The 13887-nt window shown below is 41.1% G+C and overlaps 1 protein-coding gene across 16 annotated transcripts in view; it reads left to right on the forward strand.

Annotated features, from left to right (window-relative positions):
- Positions 1-13887, forward strand: part of ARPP21 (cAMP regulated phosphoprotein 21) — a 186752-nt gene that overhangs the window by 114552 nt on the left and 58313 nt on the right. For 11 of the 16 annotated variants that reach the window (XM_019537989.1, XM_019537974.1, XM_019537995.1 and 8 more), the window contains 3 exons: positions 2008-2177; positions 5039-5143; positions 9416-9676. In XM_019537989.1, coding sequence (XP_019393534.1) covers positions 2008-2177; positions 5039-5143; positions 9416-9676 — 536 coding nt within the window. The remainder of the gene's footprint in view (positions 1-2007; positions 2178-5038; positions 5144-9415; positions 9677-13887) is intronic. The other 5 variants (XM_019538053.1, XM_019538070.1, XM_019538093.1 and 2 more) reach the window with 2 other exon arrangements.

Below are 13887 nucleotides of genomic sequence, written 5' to 3' on the forward strand. Positions count from 1 at the left end.
AACGATAGAAAACATTTCAAATTCATGCCCTGCTTCTGTCATGAATCTTGTTTTGCAACATAGAGGTGACCAACTCTTTATCTCACTACCAGCCCTCTACATCATCCAGTTCACCTGCATTTGTCTGTCTTAAATCTCCCATTTACTTCCGTCAGGCATTTCCTACAGTTTGTTTCTCTTAATCCTTTAAATTTTCTGTTTCTCTCAGTCACACACTCCCAATTGTTTTTAAATTTGTATTTGCAGCATAAGAAAAAAGAATGAAGAAAAGAACCAAAATCATGTGGAAATTTTACACAGGAGAGAATCAAGGGCAGCATCCAGATGTGCAATGGTGTGCATCTGTAGCAGCACAAATTTGTGCCGCTACTTTGTGCAGTAGCACATGCCCCTGCATGTGTGCTTTGTTGCTTTGGGCAAACTGCCCTTGCCCAGCTCCTCTTGGCTCCCAGCATGCTGGAGCAATTGTGGCACAAATGGAGAACTAGAGAAACTGGCTGGCAGCCACCACATCTCCCTGGAGGACCAAGCCTCTCTTCCACTGCTTGTAATTGTAGCATGTGCCGTGCTGCTTTATTTTCTGGGGGAGGGGCATTGCTACTGGGAAATCTGAGTAGCAAATTTTCCCCCCATGAAGCAAATTTGCAGTGCGGGGCATGTTTAAACATTCCACATGTGTGATTTGTGGCACCACAAATAGGTTTGTAGTATCGTAAAACAGACGTGCCTGCATGTGGTGATGTGGCCATGGGATTTGGGTTTGTTTGTTTGGGGGGTGGGGGGTAGCTGTTTAACAGGTTTCTAAGAATTGGGGGAAAACTGATTTATTGCCTTTGCTATTTAGGTTATGTCCCCCATCCACCAATTAAAACATGAAAAGCAAAAGGTAAAAGGACTTTGCTGAACAGGAAACTTCCCTGGGATTCATGAAATGCTCACAAATTGCATATCATGAATCAAATTTTACCTTCAGTGTAAATGAGGAGAAATGTTGTGTGCTATAGGCCAGCTCTTTCAAGACATTTTTAGAGTTCTGCTCAATAATTTCCAACACCCTCTTCTCCAGTCCCAGAGGACATTGTTCTCAAAAGTTCTTCACCTAGCTACTGAGTCGTGGAACAAAAATAATTGTAATAGCTTTTCTCTCATTTGAACGACAGTGTTTTACAAATAGTCTCATGGTTTGTCTGTAAATTGCATTGGGATAGGACATGCATGGCTGTACTCTGCCTAAGTATTTCAGCATTTACTACTTCATTGTTGAATAGTTTACAAATAACCATAGTCATACATTTGGCATGGTCATTATAACTTTCTATTCATTTATGCACTAGAAATAAGTACTGCTAGAGCAAATGTGTGTTCTGGCAGAATTTCAACTTTATCTGTGTCCTACATCTCCATTTTCAGTCACCCATTTAATTGTTTTATGGTGCTCCAGTTCTAATTCATAACCTCAGTCCCATTTTGTGTGTTACTCTTTTGTAAACCAAGGATAAAATGCTTTTACTCTCACTGTGCCTCCATATTTAGGAGTCTTTACTGTGGGTTGAGAATTCAGGGGAAATGAACCTGAAATGTGTGATCAGAATTCAGTAGGCACTATCCAGGATACATTTACAGAACTAGTCATTGTCCTGCTATGGGTAGCATGCAAAGCCTATGGTGCTGATGAGCTGGAACATGCAGTCATATGAAGATTTTATCTTGGCATTACCACTCATTTTGGATATGATGTACTGAAGTGGCATTTGGCTCTTGGATAAATCTTCCTGGTGGAAGAAAAATTGTCACCTACACCTTAAATTGCTATTGATGAACATGTATTCCCAGGCACAGCTGCAAAAATAGATAACTGCTGCCTTAAACAGAGGCACTGAGCACTTTATTGTTGCAGATCAATTAAAGCAAGGGAGAGTGGCCTATAAATACGTGAGGGTCTCGTTTCTTTTACTGGCTGCTATGCTCTGAAAAGCATTCTGCAAATTAAGGGTATTTTTTTTTCAGGCCAACCATTTGTAAACCCTGATGGTACACCTGCAATATACAATCCTCCCAGTGGCCAGCAGCCAATTAGAAGCCAGATTGTTGGACAGTCTCAGCAGCAGCCTTCATCCCAACAGCAACAGCAGGTTCAGCAACCACAGCAGCAAATTGCAAGTCACCTTGTCACACAGGTACGACAACTGTTGAAAGGGGAGAACAAGTTTTCATCAGTGCTAGGATAATTAGGTGTGCTTACCTTCCCTGAATAGCTGTACTATACATTTAAAAAAAGCAGCTAAATAAAATATCAGGGTATTGGGATTTTTCCTTTTGACACAAATGGAGTCTGAGCTATCAAATATTTTCTTGGTGGATAAAGTAGATAAAAAAAATTTAAAATAGCCCCCATTTGAGACAAACTTTCATTTTGGAAATGACTATTCAATTAGGTGGTATATGTGTAGAGAAGCTCCAGATTCCTTTTGAAAAAATTGCCATGCAAGTAAAAGCTATAAGTGGTCTTTTATAGACCAGTCCAATCTGTAATTCTGTAAAGCACTGGGGGAATATTTATCGATGCACATATCTCTATTGATCTTCTGCTGAACATCCTTCTAATATTCAGAGCTTCTAAAATTAAGTTTATTAGCTAGTGCAAATTTCACATTTTTATTTACTGTTCAGATTTTCTTTGCATGTGGGCGCATTTGTATGATTAGAAAGAGATGATAGAATTGATAAATTAGCTGCCCACAACTGGTTGGCCATTAGGACCCCTTGCATAGTTGTCTGTAAAAATGTCATATGGCAGTTCTCACTGTGTGTCCCCCCACTACACAGTTATGTGTATGCAGTATAACCTTAATAGGAGTTACATAAGTCTCTTTACAGAAAAATAGAGTTAGAAAACTTAATCACCCATCACTCCTGATGGCCCCATTCTGGACACCTAGTTGAATGTAGTTTGTGTCCAAATGAGGGCAAGATCAGAAAATAATGTACTGTGAAACAAATTCCATTGTGAGGTTCAGGTTAGTGTAGTAAAAGCCACAGAAGCTGCCGTTTTAGCACAATAACTGAGAATTTCCTTATAGAAATTTCCCTATGTAACTTCATTGGTCTGAGAGATTTTAGCCCCCTAACATCTACAAAATAGCACTTTACAGACTTTATGGATCTTGGAGGTTCTGCCACTGTACTCTACTGTGTCTCTGGCCCTTCTCAGTGCTCCAAGTTTTCCTGCAGCCTACAATGAATGGAGTTAGACCACCAGGGAACTTCCTGGCTTCTGCTATTTTATGGGTAGAGAGTCTGATCCATAGAAAGGTCCCTGCAGTTTAAGGCTCTTTGAACTTTTCTCTGTACATTACACCAAGGTGGCTGACCCCAAGTGTGCCTACCTGCTTCCAGCACATGGTTTCTATGCTATGCAGTAAGCCATCCTGTTCATTGTTGTACAGTACTACGATGTATGGTATATAGTCTGAGTGATCCAGGTCTGCACATGGAGAATACCTCTACATTCTGCTCCCAGGTTACCCCATGTAAACCCAGAAACCAATTAAGTTACTTTTAGTTTTACCAGTAACAGATTTTTGTCTCAGTAGCTAAAACTGCATGATTCAGAACTTACAGCCTGAGTAGTTTTTTAACAGCAAGGGCAAAATAGTACCAAGCTTGTATATGCCTCATGCAAATGAGAGAAATACCTTCAGTGAAGTTTCTTTACGGAGTCTTTCTTTCTTTTACCTAAATGTGTCCCCCAAATTAGCTAGATAATCACAATTTTGGTGGTCATGTTTTAAGCCATCGCATCTGAGAGCTGTTATTCCATGTTTCTCCAACTCTAACAAAGCTCTGAATGAAATCAATCATTATTAAAGAAACATTCAAATATATGCTCATGCCCTTTCCTCATTATCTTTGTGTGAATTGTATGTGGTTCCATATTTCAGCATTTTAGTACACCAGTAATCAGGAAATAATTATGGTTTTGTTTTAGCTCCTTATTAGAGCTGTCAATTAATCAGCATTAACGTGAACAATTAATGCAAATACCAAATAACGCGTTATTTTTTTAATGCGTTAATTGTGCACATGGTTTTGGAATCTGTACCCAAGCCACCCTGTATGGCCTTGCTGCTGCCATCACTGCAACCTGCAGACCACCCCACGGGGCAGCATTAGCGGTGCAGAGGAGCTGCAGGGCAGCCTGGCATGGGCTCTGGGTGGCCGCAGCAAAAAAGGCCCAGTAGCAGAGAGGGGGAAAAGTCACTTTTCCCCTGCACTCAGCAACAACTTTGGGCCGGTGGCACCACCTGCCCCCACCAGGCTTCCCCACTGCTTCTGCACCACTGCTGCAGCCTCCTGGGGTAAGTGCCCTGCCCTGCCCTCCCTTCATTTCTCCCTCCCTCCTTCAGCCGAGATCTCACCCTCCAGCTGTAGCGCTGTGGCCCCTGCACCAGCCAAGCTTCCTGAGCTCCATGTGGGCCAAATTTGAGGGTGAGGGATGGTGGGGCTATGGATTGGGAGTGAGGGGAACTGGCAGAACCTGGTAGGGGTAAAGGATTGTGGGTCAGAAGTGAGGGGCACCAGCAGAGCCAGGGGCCTGTGGGTACTGTACCGTTTGTATTCTGTGTTGTAATTGACATCAATTTATTTGAAAATATATGAAAAAAGTCTAATATTATTTATAAAAAATGGGATTCTATTATTGTTTAACTGTGCAATTAAATTTGCAATCAATCACAACTATTTTTTTATATCGCAATTAATTGCAATTCATTTTTTTTAATTGTTTGACAGCCCTGCTTCTTATTGACTTTGTTGTCTGTTTGTCACTGAAAAAACCCAACAAAGAATCATGAAATGTAGGGGTTAAAATGCAAGGATGGAGTTACAGTAACTAGCTTCTGGGGCTCCACTGGAAAGTGACTCGCTCACCTGTTTTGTGAGGGCATTGTTTGAGATCTTAATTTTCAGAAATCGTTGTTTGTTATTTGTCTAACTGGTGAATTTCACTTACTATATCTCATTCTGTTTTATTTTGCAACCTGTTCAGGCTATGCAGCCATCTTCCCAGTCAGTCCAATACCCAGCAGTTTCCTATCCTCCTCAGCATCTCCTGCCAGTTTCTCCAACGCAGCAATTTTCTGTGGTATTACAGATTTTTCTTTTTTTAATATCTGTTCTTGGTGGGAGGTTGTGTGTGAGAGGTGATTTTGTGTGTTTGTGGGGAGGGAGATTGTCAGTATAGAGAAATGCGGGTTAGTCCATGGGAAGGTGTATGTTGGAAAGCTTTCTTTTACTCAACACTGTTGGAACTGTTTGGCTTTTGCCAACAAAACCAGTGAAAATGATAAGAGACTTTGAGATATGCATTATGCTGAATCTGTATAAATTATTGTAGCTTGTTTTGTACTCTGAGTCCACTGCCTGGACTTATCCATATGCTATAAGATCATAGAATAACAGGATATTTGTGAAAGAGCTGTAAGCCGAGGGGCATGTGATATACTACGAGTCATAACAAAGTACTAATGGGCATGTAGAATAAAATTAATACAGCAACTCTCTGGAGAATCTGGTCTTGTGCTTAACAGGCTAATATTTCGCTAGCATAGAATGAAGCTAGTATCTTAATAGACAGTACAGGACTTTTCTTCTGGGTTCTGTCTTCCTCTGAAATTCTTATTTGCAACTTATACCCTCAAGCTACAGATGTTGCCACACCATATATGCAAACAGAACTGAAGATGCTAGAGGTGCACTGATACAACGGTCCGATATCATATCGGCACTGATATAAAGAAAATTGATCATATCAGAAGTCAACCTGCTGTGGCTGATCATTTGAACAATAAATACCCATGTGTGCATGCAGTGCAGCACATAGGCAGCAAGGAGAACAGCCTGGCAGCTTAAAGAGCTGAGTGCGGCGGAAGTCTGGTGTGGTGGAAGGGGAGGGGGGAGGGAAGAGGTTTGTGGGGCAGATCAAGGTCCCCATGGTGAGGGAGGAGTGGGGAAGGGGCTGGGGCAAGCGCTGCCCAGCCAGGGTAGGGCAGACATCGGATGGAGCCGCGGCTCATCTGGGCGGTGCAGGGGTAGGAAATCGGCTCCCGCCACTGTGTGCTGCTCACTGTGCGCTGCTCGTCCAGGAGCTGTTCATCTGGTGGCTCCTGCCACTGCTCCTGCCACTTGCCTGGGAGGGCATGGGAGGAGCTTGTGCCCTCAGATCTGCGCGGGGCAGGGCAAGCTGGAGCTGGGGCTGCGTAGGGCTCTTCCTGGCCTGCCCTATCCCTCCCTGTGCAGATCTAGGGGCACATTCCCTCTCCCCATACTGTCCTGGATGAGCAGCGGGAGCAGCAGTGAAGCTGCCAGACAAGCAGGTGAATGCAAGACCAGCGGCTCCCGAACAAGTGGCATGCAGCGATGGGAGCTTCCTTCCTCCCCACCCCCTGCATCTCCCAGATGAGCCACAGCTTCATCCCATGCCCACCCCACCCTGGCTGGGCAGCGCTTGCCTCAGCCCCTGCTCCAGCCCCACTCCTCCCTCACCACAGGGACCTTGATCTGTCCACCGCCATGCCCCTTCCCTCCCCCCCTCCCCTTCCACCACACCAGACTACTTACCAGCTGCACACAGTTCTCCAAGCTTCTGGGCTGGTATCAGAAATTGGATTGGTATCAGCCAATATGCCTCCTTAAAATGGCTATCAGTATCAGCCCCAATTATCTCTATTGGTGCACTCCTAGAAGGTGCCTTTTGAGCCGAAATAGAAGTACCAACATTTAGAAGAAAGGCCCTGCATTTAATGGATCCAAGAGTGGCATATTCTTTCCCGCCATGTATCCTAGAAACTAAAACTGTTGTCACGCAAAGCCAAATGGTTAATTTATTAATTAAATTCCACTTTCATTGTAAATTCTTGTGCATTTTCCTTAGATGTGTTGTTATTAATTTGTATTATTGTAGGGCCTACTAGCCCTCACCATGGACTAGGACCTCATTTGTGCAAACACAAACAAAAAGACAGTTTCTTCCCCAAGGAACTTATGGTCTATGCCCTTGTTTGCAATGATTTCAAATCATGTGAATGGAAGCTGTGAATGCTCAGCATTTTTGGAAATCAGGCAACTTACCTAGGTACCTGTCTTTAGGCTGGCATTAACTTGAAAGGGACTACACAATTTGCACAAGCTGAGGATCTGGCCCAGAGTTTTGAAAAATGTTGGTTCATGGTGTTTTGTTCACAAAGAGAATATAGATTTAAACCTTAAGTATGATGTGTCCACATCTGGAGTAATGAGTTCAGCTCTGGTCTGTCTCTCAAAAAGGACGTAGTAGAATTATGCCCCAGCTACATGTTACCTATATTACACAATTAACTGGTTAATTGCACAATACATTTAGACTAGCTACATGTGCAAAGTAAGACAGGCCACGAGTCCAAAGTAATTTTTACACAACTAACTGGTTAATTACACAATAAATTTAGACCAACCATATATGCAAAGTAATTACTACACAATAAAAATTACTATCCAGCTATAATGAGAGCCAACCACCTATAAAGTTAGTACTTAAAAATGTGTAACAACTGGTTTCTATCCAGCTTTAATTTGAATGTGTAGCTTCCCCACCCCACCCCCACCAGGTACAGAGAAGGACAATCAAGTTGGTCAGAGGTATGGAGCTCCTGCCATACCGAGAGAAACTAAAAAAGCCAGGATGCTTCAGTTTGGAAAGGAGAAGCCTGAGAGGGGATATGATGGAGGTCGATAACACCATGAAGAGTGTGGGGAAGGGAACAGGAAACTGTTATTCACCACGTCCCAGAGTACAAAGACTAGGGGGCATCCACTGAAATTAGCAGGAGATGGGTTTAAAACTAACAAATGAAAGTACTTTTTCATTTGGTGCATAGTTAACTTCTAAAACTCATAACCACAGGAGGTTGTGAAGGCGGATAGGATAGCTAGGTTCAAAAAGAGCCTAGGCAGGTTCTTGTGTGATAGATCCATTAATAGCTAATAAACAAAACAGTCAGGGGTGTGTCATCTGGCACCATTAAGCCAGGGAGAGTGTGACAGGGATTGGATTACACTAGTCATGTTCTGTGCGTACGCTCTCCTTTAAAACATCCACAGCTGCCACTGTCAGAGACTAGGCTAGATGTCTGACCTAGTATGACATTTCATATGTTCTTATGAGATTTCTGGCTCAACTGCACATTGAGAAATTGACTTTTTAGAAATAGTCTGTTTGCATTCATTTAAACTCACTTTTTTTTTTTCCAAAATCCCTGCCAGTAAATATGTTGTATATTTTCGGGAATTGACACAATAGTAAAATTAACACAATAAAATAAATCCATTTAAAATTGATATGAATATATATCAATATCTAAATTCAGTGTGTTTGTCTTTTTTGGTCAAAGTGAAATGAGTAAGGGGACAAATTTTATGTTTATGTACCTATAGTATAGTTATATTTCTAGAGGGAATGTGGTGTTTGAATGGAGGCTCTTTCTGGATATTTGTGTCTGGAATACAAGCATGTCTTAAGACAAATGGACCTACATGTGCAGACAGAGATATGTGTGAAGATATAAGGACAATAGCAGAGTCTTCTTGAAAACATTAGGACTCTGGACAGACATAAATACCCACTCAGATCTCTTTGTGAGACTGAGGTCTAAACCTGTATATGGATTGTGGGTGAAGCTTGGCTTTAATAACTTCATTTCCATTGACTTAATTGGGGTCATATTTTATATGTTCACTTTGGTATACTGGTTCCTGCCCCAGCTGGATTTTGTCTCCTAAACCACTGAAATGCACATCTCATCACCTGCATAAAACATCTTTCAATAGCAGCTGGAGGCATAGCTAGTTTTGTCTAATACTGTATTAAATGTATGGGCTAGGGTTTTCAAAAGTATCTAAAGGTAGTGAGGCACCTATTTAAAGCTCACTGAATTCCTCTTGGAACATTTGGTAAATCGTTGCTATGCTCTGTAGAGTGTTTTGCTTAAGAGATTCTGTGCAAGTGACCAGCCCATGCTTGTAAAGTAGGTTTCATGCCCTTTATGTTTAAAATATCTGAATTTGGAAACTGTGGAGCTCACTAGCCTTTAGAGATAAAGGGAACGTCAAAGGATTCTAAACAATAGAAGTTGCTTTTTTATTGCATGGAATAGTTTATCTTATGGTCTAAAAACATCTGTCAAAAGGTTTGCAGCGTGTGTGCGTATATGTGCATTTTTTTTATTCTTTCTTTCTTGTTGTGGATTACCCTGAGTTATTTAGTATGTGAATTTCTCTTGCGTCTTGTGCATGTATTTGTATCTGGCTTTTTGTTTTTCAAATGTCTACTGCAGAGAGCTACTGCAGAGTTTATCATTTTCCACTGACTTTTGCCCCACAGCGAGATGACATGACAACACAGTTTAACCAGATGAGCTTAAGTCGTCAGTCATCAGGAGACAACCCTGAGTCGCCTTCAGGTCCTGTCTACCCATCGCCTATTATACAGCAGTCTGCCCAGCAGACTGGTTACATCATGGCTTCTCCAGGTCAGCAGCTTCCCCCAGGAGGATTTACAAGTTCAGGTCCACCAGTATCTCAACAAGTACTGCAGCCTCCACCACCACCACAGGGCTACGTACAACAGCCACCGCCTGCTCAGGTAAGTAGGATTTTTCTCTCTCTGCTAGCAATTTGGCACCTCATATCAAAGGCAAGGACCTTTCTATAATACCCTGAAGCGGACATGAAGTACAGAAGCTTGTATAACTGGAGAATATTTTCTCAAGTAAATCACATTTAAAGTGTAGCAAATTCGTAAGCAATGGGAAATTTATACCATTTCTACTGTTTCCTGGATTATAACAGCTCCTCCCCTCCTCTTCCCCCCTTACCCTCCCCACCATATGTTTGTGCTCCAGGATGCATCTGCACATGAATATGAAGGGGAGGAAGTTGCACAATTATTGCTAGTCCCCTTTTTCCTCTGTGTGTGTGCACGCTGAGTGACATACACACTAGCTCGGGTAGCCATTAATCATATTTAATTGACTTGAACATGTGAGATGTTGCAGATCAGTAATTTTTACTGTCTTCCTGAACACTGATTAAGTTTTACTGTTCATGACCAAACATCCTGGGATGTCTCCTGGGTATCCTCACAGAATATTGAAAGTGATTACTGTCATGAAACAAAATGCACAGGTGATTTTCTTGCCAATTTTCACGGTATACGTTTTAAAGTCAAATTTCCGACTATAGTGAGCTGCATTTAACAGTACTGCTTAAAGTGTAGAAATGCCATTAATTGCTTTTTAAATTTATTTTCATTTTATCCTGTAGAAATGCAAGTGTTAAAAAAAATTATTTTGAAATCCATTACATGATTTAACCTGTAATTTTATTTCTGCTCCAATTACTTATTGATAATCTTACATCTATAATTGTCTCTGTTGCTGTGTCTCTGCATTGTTGTAATAATAAAGATTCTGGTCTGTTAAAATGTTTTTAGTAGCCTAGAAAAACCAGTGCCTCATTATTTTACTAATTAATTGTAAAGAAAATTAGAAGGTAGGCACTATTTATGCCAGATCAATACAATGGCTGGCACATGTTCCTAAATCTAGATATAATGTAAGTAATTTTTCTGAGCAGAAAGCTTGTAAAAAATATTAGAGCTAGGTAAAATACAAGTTTGCTTTTCTCACACAGAATTAGCTTGTTTTCAGATAGCAAAATCTCTGCAAAAGGGACTTGTAAATGATTTTTTTATATAAAGCATGAAAAGTGATAATTTACAAGTGCCAAGATTTGTCAAATGTCAAAATGGAGGCTTTTGAATTTTAAAAGAAATTCCATAAAATTGTAATGCCTTTTTTCTCCTTCTACACCTTATTTACTCACCCAAGTACATCATCCAAATGACAAAGAGCCACGTTCCAACTGTCCAGTCTTCTCTTCCTTTATTTATTACCTGCTTTCTTTAATATATCCAGGCATTGTTTAATCAAACTTCACAACACTTGAAACGAACGAGACAAATAGGAGCATTTCTCTTGTATAAATTGAACCTCAGAGAACCTTAGTGATATGGTTCAGAGCTATGCAGTGAATCCATTTGAGAACCAGGATCAGACAACATTTCTCATGTCAAAAAAGCTTGCGTCATCTCTACTAGACCACAGTGTGCTCCCCAGCAAGTCATTTGACCTTTCTAATCCTGGATTTCTGAATATGTGAAAAATGGATAATACTACTTACTCCCTTGATACATATGGTGGCTGTGGTCATTATAAACCTTTTTTAAATTTCACCAGTAACAAAAGGCATTACTGGTATTTCAAAATTCCTGGAGCTGAGCACAAATAGTTGAAGGATCAGAATGTTTCATTCTTATAAATTAACGTCAGGATTTTGTGTCAGGAGACCCAAGTTCTAATTCTGTTTCTGATATGACTTGCTGTCTGGAGTTGTGCTTGTCATTGAACTTCTGAGCTTACCTTCCCTGCAAATGACTTGGAGGTGCTAACACTTACCTCACTGGGGCATTGAAAGATACAGTTAAATAACAAGTGTAAAATGTTATATAATACCAAATAATCAGTGATGGATTGATCCAGTTCAAACAAAGTGCAGAATTTTCCATGGTGCATCTGTCTTTCTGCCATGCCACTTCTTTCCAGTTCCCATGGGGAGCCCAAGCATTCTTTGCTGTTGTCCCTTTGTTGGGTGTTTGGAGCCTAGTGTCTTGGGTTTGTGGACCCATACTGCATTGTTGAGCTCCTCTTTAATCCATATGTATTAAGAATTGTGGAGAATGTGTAACGAAGATGTTCTTGGCTCACAAAGTTTTGCTCATTTCTCCTAGAGGTTGAGAAGAGGGCAGATAGCAAAAGCACCAGCAATAGTTCGTCTCTGGATTTTGCCCCCTCTTCCAATTTTCTCTTTCCCAGTTTTGAGGCTGCGTTAATACCCTGCAGACTTGACATGGTCAAAAAAGAGGGGAGAAAGCCATCTATTTTGTTTGCATCAGTCTCAGTCCCCGTACTGTGTCTTCACTTCTCACTTTACCCTGAGTCGTTGGGATGGCAAGCAGTTATGTTTCAGTGCAGGCAACCTTCTAAGCAGCCTTTAGACCCCTCTGAACATTCAATATCTTTAGTTTGTCACTCCTTCAGGGGATACCATCCCCACCCCAAAATACCAATCCCTCAAGCCACTTTGAGAGGGAAGGGAGCACCACGCGTTTCGCTTTTCGGGAAAGACCGAATATTGACATCTCTATAACAGTTGTTGCTGAGAGAATCTCCTCCTTCACCCCTCACTATCCTTCTACAACCCTGGCATCTGCTTGGACTGCCTGAAGGCCTCTGTGACACAAATTACCCAGGTCAGGATTTGTCCCATTTTGCTTCCCTACCATATGCACACAGTGTCTTCCTAGCTATTATTGTCTGTTCTATGAAGTAATTTCTTCAGGAAGTCTCAAGATGTGAATTGGTGATCTAGGGAGAAAATATTTGTTCTTCCGGTATAGAAGGAAAGAGAGAGAGAAAAGAACTAAACAAGCAGTTAAAGATGTATATGCATACAAAGCATTATGATGCAATAATCAATGCAATGCAATCAGTGTAAAAGCACTTTTAAATTGTAGCACTTACTATTGAATTTATATAAGTAAAACAGAGTTTTGCCTGTGAATGGCTGATTAGTTCCTGTAAATGCAGTGGTGTCTGGATTTCTAGAAGATTAGCTCTGGTATCATAAATGCCATTGGAATATAGGAAGGCAATGAAAATTTGGGAGCAGGTCCAGCAAGTGCAAACTTCTATCTGGTGAAAGAAATTAGCTGTCTAAACCTTCAAGCCTAAAGATCTCTTGCACTAAAATATTAAATGATATATTAAAATTTCATTAAAACTAGCTTTACTGCTGCTTTCCAAGGCCCCCATTCCCACTCTGCATCAAAGTAGGAAGAGACAGATTTTAAATAGAGATGTCTAAGAGGGGAAACACTTATTCTTACTCCTTCCTCACTGTATATTCTCAGTCTAAAAAACAGACTTATTATTTAGTAACCCAAAAACAATTCTGCCCAGCCTTTCACTTTTATGCCATCCTGTGAGAAATAGGCCATTTGGTAAGAGCTGCATGTAATGATTTACCTTTGCTTTTCACCATACTAGCGACAAATTTCTACTTTTCTTCCCATATCACAAAAAAAATCTTGTCTATCCATTCAACACTTTCTTTTCAATGCTGACTGCCATTCTTTAGTTCTTCTTGCACAAGCATCCCAGTAAAGGACTAGATTGACATGTTCAGCGAGTATGTCAGCAGTACCTCTCTCTTGCCCCTCACTAAAGGCATAATCATCTCTTCTGCTGGCATCATTTTGGCAGTGAGTGAAGGGAATGTGCTCCTGCCTCCACAACATCATCCCTCATAGAAGTAGGAGTATAAGATTAACAGATAAAGAGGACATAAGACTTAGGTGATGGTATTTCTCCACACACTCATGGATCCTCTCTGCAGGTTAGCGGGGAGTCTGCACTAATTTAAGTTGGTTTTCTTTGCTGTGGAAATTCGTTGAAAAGTGGTCACCAGAAAATAAAAAGTTTGCTCATACCATGCTTCCTATAGGATCAATACTGTCAGAGAAGCCAAGGGGTAACCTAGAAGTGGGAACTCTTCAGGCAAGCACAAGTTTTTATGTACACCTCTTACCATCCCACACAAAGGACACTGTCATGAGTCACTATTGTTCTGCCCTTAACATGGAAGTATCCTCTAAATCTCTAAATCAAGACCTAGTCAAGACAATGCAGTGACTGGGAAGAGTTTCAGAAAATCTTACTAGCTCAGTGGAGATCC

Source organism: Crocodylus porosus, unplaced genomic scaffold (genome assembly GCF_001723895.1).
Source record: "Crocodylus porosus isolate Cpor-Errol unplaced genomic scaffold, CroPor_comp1, whole genome shotgun sequence".
In the NCBI taxonomy this organism is placed as follows: Eukaryota; Metazoa; Chordata; order Crocodylia; family Crocodylidae; genus Crocodylus; species Crocodylus porosus.